Below are 4,270 nucleotides of genomic sequence, written 5' to 3' on the forward strand. Positions count from 1 at the left end.
GCCACGGCCGCCGGGGAACAGCAGCGGGCGGTGGCTGCCGAGCTCGGCCGCGCGCGGGATGCGGCCGAGGCCCGGGCGGCCGAGCTGGCGGCGGCCTGCGAGGAGGCCCGGCGGGGCCTGGCGGAGCTGCGGGAGGCCTCCGAGGCCCTGCGTCAGTCGGCCGTGCCGGCCTCCGAGCACCACCGGCTACAGGAGGAGGCCCTGGAGCTGCGGGGCCGGGCGGCCGGCCTGGAGCAGGAGGTGGTGGCCACCGGCAAGGAGGCCGCCCGGCTGCGCGCCGAGCTGGAGCGGGAGCGCGCGGGGAGCGTGGCCCGCCTGGAGCACGAGCGCGTGGTGGCCGCCTTGCAGGACGACGTGGCCCGGCTGGAGGGGCAGCTGGAGGAGCTGGCACGACGGCACGAGAAAACCAGCGCTGAGGTGTTCCAGGTGAGCGTGGCCGCCGCACCCCCACCCCCCTGGCCTTGGCAGTCTGACCTGCAGCCGCGGGGCGTGGCCACCCCATTGGTTTCAATCCTATAGACCCTTGACCCTCGGCGGCGTTTCCAGGTGGATGGCCGACCCTGCAGCTGTTCAGATCTCTTGGGTGGTTCCGTTTGTGTGTCTTTTTAAAAACCTTTGGGCCATTTTGACTCCATAATTTTTCTTTTCTTTTTTTTTGATTTCCTTTTCTTTTTAAAATTAAAAAAAAAAATGTTTACTTACGTTTGAGAGAGAGACAGAGTGCAAGCAGGGGAGGGGCAGAGAGAGAGGGGGACAGAGGATCTGAAGCAGGCTCTGTGCCGACAGCAAACAGCTCAATGCAGGACTCGATCCCACAAACTAGGAGATCATGACCTGAGCCAAAGTCGGGAGCTTCACCGGCTGAGCCGCCAGCCCCATCATTTTTCGAAAGGTTAGGGCTCTCTGTGGTTTGTGTATGAAACCTCCGTGCACCCAAGGTCACAGTGTCTCTCAGAAAAGTTATTGCTTTAATTCCAGTCACATTTACCTTTCATCTTTGAATGGTGTGTATGGTGTGAGGCAGGGATTGGGGCCCACTCGTTGTTTTGTAACCACTGACGGTTTTACCTGACATCCATCTTCCCCGCTGGTTCAGAACATCCTGTGGTTCCCGGCGGGCTGTTTAGAGCTTGTCGTTTGATGATCGTTCTCAATGCTTAAGCCCGAAAGTAGGAGGATGTTACACCCAGAGGCTTTTTTTTCCACTTCATTTATTTATTTTGCGAGAGGCAAAGAGAGAGTGACTGGGAGAGGGGCAGAGAGAGGGAAAGCAGGAATCCCAAGCTGTCAGCACAAAGCCCAAGGTGGGGTTCAAACTCACAAACCAGGAGATCATGACGAGCCAAGATCAAGAATCAGAAGCTTAACTGATTGAGCCACCCAGGTGCCCCTGCCCAGAGATGTTTTTCATCTAATATTTCGAGCCCAGTAGATTTTGGTGCTGAGTTATTGTTGCTTTTCTTAAGGCCAGGGAATATTTTTTGTCCCTGGTGGTGGACATTTGATTCCATCTCTTCTTTTAAAAAAGAAACAGCAGGGGCGCCTGGGTGGCGCAGTCGGTTAAGCGTCCGACTTCAGCCAGGTCACGATCTCACGGTCCGTGAGTTCGAGCCCCAAGTCGGGCTCTGGGCTGACGGCTCGGAGCCTGGAACCTGCTTCCGATTCTGTGTCTCCCTCGCTCTCTGCCCCTCCCCCGTTCATGCTCTGTCTCTCTCTGTCCCAAAAATAAACGTTGAAAAAAAATTTAAAAAAAAGCAAAAACAAAAAAACTGGTAGGTGTTATAACAGAACTTGTGAATAAGCCCACATTCGCTGGTTGTTGTCAGGAGAGCATTTTCCTCTCCATGCCCCTGCTCACTTATCCCTACAACAGAGATCATAATACTTTTGAGTCCTCACGTGAAAACGAAATAGTTTAATCTATATGTGATGGTATAAGAGATCCATAGTGGCAGCCATAAGTATTATTTTTCCAAGAAAAAGATTTTAAAAAAATTTTAATGTTTATTTTTGAGAGAGAGAGAGAGAGAGAGAGTGAGTGGGAGGAGGGGAGGGGCAGAGAGAGAGGGAGACACAGAATCTGAAGCAGGTCCCAGGCCCTGAGCTGTCAGCACAGAGCCCGACGCGGGGCTCGAACTCACGAACCGTGGGATCATGACCTGAACCGAAGTCGGTCACTTAACCGACTAAGCCACCCAGACACCTCTGATTTTTCTTTTTTAATTGTTAAAGTGTAGCGAGTCTGTACTGAGTAGAACCTCTCCCTATTATCCTTGTCCCCCTGGAGCCAATATTTCTATAAAGGCCAAAGTTCTCCCAGCCTCCAGCCCACGACCAGTTTTTGTGAAGCTGACATTGCTCCGATCTTGGTATTTTTGCGAAAATGCAGTCATCGTTTGGATGTTGGTTTGCTTTTCGTCCAAAGTCTTCTGGTTTTCTTTCCTGTTGTAAGAAATCTATAAACCTTCACGACACGGAACGAGAAAGGAGCATCAGTAATGAAGACAGCACAACAACTCAAATATAGCACTTCCTGTGTGCCAAGTGCTATTCTAAGCAGATCTGTATTTGTTCATTTTATCCCCGTTATCACTCTGTGAAGTGAGGGCTGTTATTACCCGTATTTTACATATGGGGAAACTGAGACACAAAGAAGTTAAGTCAGTTGTCTAAGGCCACACAGCTAGCAGGTCAGAAGTCTCTGGCAGAGTCAGAAAGTTCATGGTGCCCAGGAAGAACCCCAAACTCCCCTGAGTCAAAGTCCTCAAGGTCAAAACGGGCTTGACTGTCCTCAGGCCAGAATAGAAGCATCAGAAGACTCTGGGTGCCAGGCATCTGGGATCCACGTGTCCTTGTGGTCACACATGGGCTTGGGCTGCAGGTCCAGAGGGAGGCGTTATTCATGAAGAGTGAACGTCACGCGGCCGAGGCCCAGCTGGCCACGGCAGAGCAGCAGCTGCGGGGGCTCCGCACCGAGGCCGAGCGGGCACGCCAGGCCCAGAGCCGTGCCCAGGAGGCCCTGGATATGGCCAAGGAAAAGGACAAGAAGGTGCGTCCACTTCTCCTGTGCTCACTTGAGGGGTTCCCACTCAACAGAGGTTGCGGGAAATCCAAGAATGTCCCAGACGAAAGAGTCTTGGGAGATCATCCCCTTTTCCAGATGGGAGACTGAGGCACGGAGAAGGGAGGGCACAACTCAGACACACGGGCGACTGTTCTAACTATGAATTATAACTACAGTGACATTTATGGAGCACTTACGGCATGCTGGGCCCCCTGCCATGCCTTTGACATGGACTACGCGTTTAATCCTCATATCAACTTCCCATAAGATTGGTGCTTTTATTGATTGTCCCCATTTGCGGAAATGAGGCACAGAGAGGTGATGCCACTTGCCCGAGGTCACACAGCCATGCAGCGGTTCGGGCAGCGTTTGAACCCAGGTTCCCAAGTTCTGGTCCCGGGACCAGAACAATGATGGCTAACAGCAGCCTGTGGCTGTTGGGTGGAGCGGTTTTCACACACTATCACTTTTCCTTCCCTTCTAATCCCAAAAGCCAGAAGGCATCCTTATTCCCGTTTTCTAGATGAGCAAGCCGAAGCTCTGAGAGGCAAAGTGAGCGGCTCGAAGTCTCACATCGTGTCACTGGACAGCGGATGTGACTCCCAGAGCCCCAGGTGCATTGGCACCAGGTCACCCAGCCCTAGCTCGCTGTGTGACCTTGAGCAAGTCAGTCGACCTCTCTGAGCCCAATACCGCCTCTTGCACAATGAAAATAAAATTGTGGTAGAGATTATGGTGGATTTGTTGCAGGGTCTGTCCCTCTCCGCGCTGGTGACCCTCAGGACGGGTCACCGGGGGAGCCGTCCTGGGTGCCGTGGGGGCTGAGCAGCATCCCTGGCTTCCACCCCCTCCATGCTAGAAGCACCCCTGGTGTGACAACCACAGATGTCCCCAGACATCTCCTGGAGTCCCCTGGGGGCAGAATGGCCCCCTGGTTGAGAACCTCTGATCCATAGTAGAATAGTACAGCCCTGCATTTATTGAGCACCTGTTGTTTGCCAGGCAGAGTTTAGACTTAACCTCTGTTCAGAATCACAGTGACCCTCCAAGGTGAGAACTGTGACTCCCCTTACTGTACAGAGCAGGAAACTGAGGCTCGGAGGGGTTGAGTCATCTTCCCGAGATCTCCTGCAAGAAGGGAATAGGGAGGGGACCCAAACCCAGGGCTGCCTGGCCCAGCGCCCCGCCCCCTCCCCCCCCCCCAGG

The 4,270-nt window shown here is 53.6% G+C and overlaps 1 protein-coding gene across 1 annotated transcript in view; it reads left to right on the top strand.

The window, feature by feature from the left end:
* ANKRD24 (ankyrin repeat domain 24) overlaps positions 1–4,270 on the top strand; it is a 16,104-nt gene that overhangs the window by 10,865 nt on the left and 969 nt on the right. The window contains exons 18-19 of the mRNA XM_040461723.1: positions 3–426; positions 2,882–3,049. Of these exons, the coding sequence (XP_040317657.1) occupies positions 3–426; positions 2,882–3,049 (592 nt within the window). The remainder of the gene's footprint in view (positions 1–2; positions 427–2,881; positions 3,050–4,270) is intronic.

Source organism: Herpailurus yagouaroundi, unplaced genomic scaffold (assembly GCF_014898765.1).
Source record: "Herpailurus yagouaroundi ecotype Mexico unplaced genomic scaffold, PumYag 295, whole genome shotgun sequence".
Classification (NCBI taxonomy): Eukaryota; Metazoa; Chordata; class Mammalia; order Carnivora; family Felidae; genus Herpailurus; species Herpailurus yagouaroundi.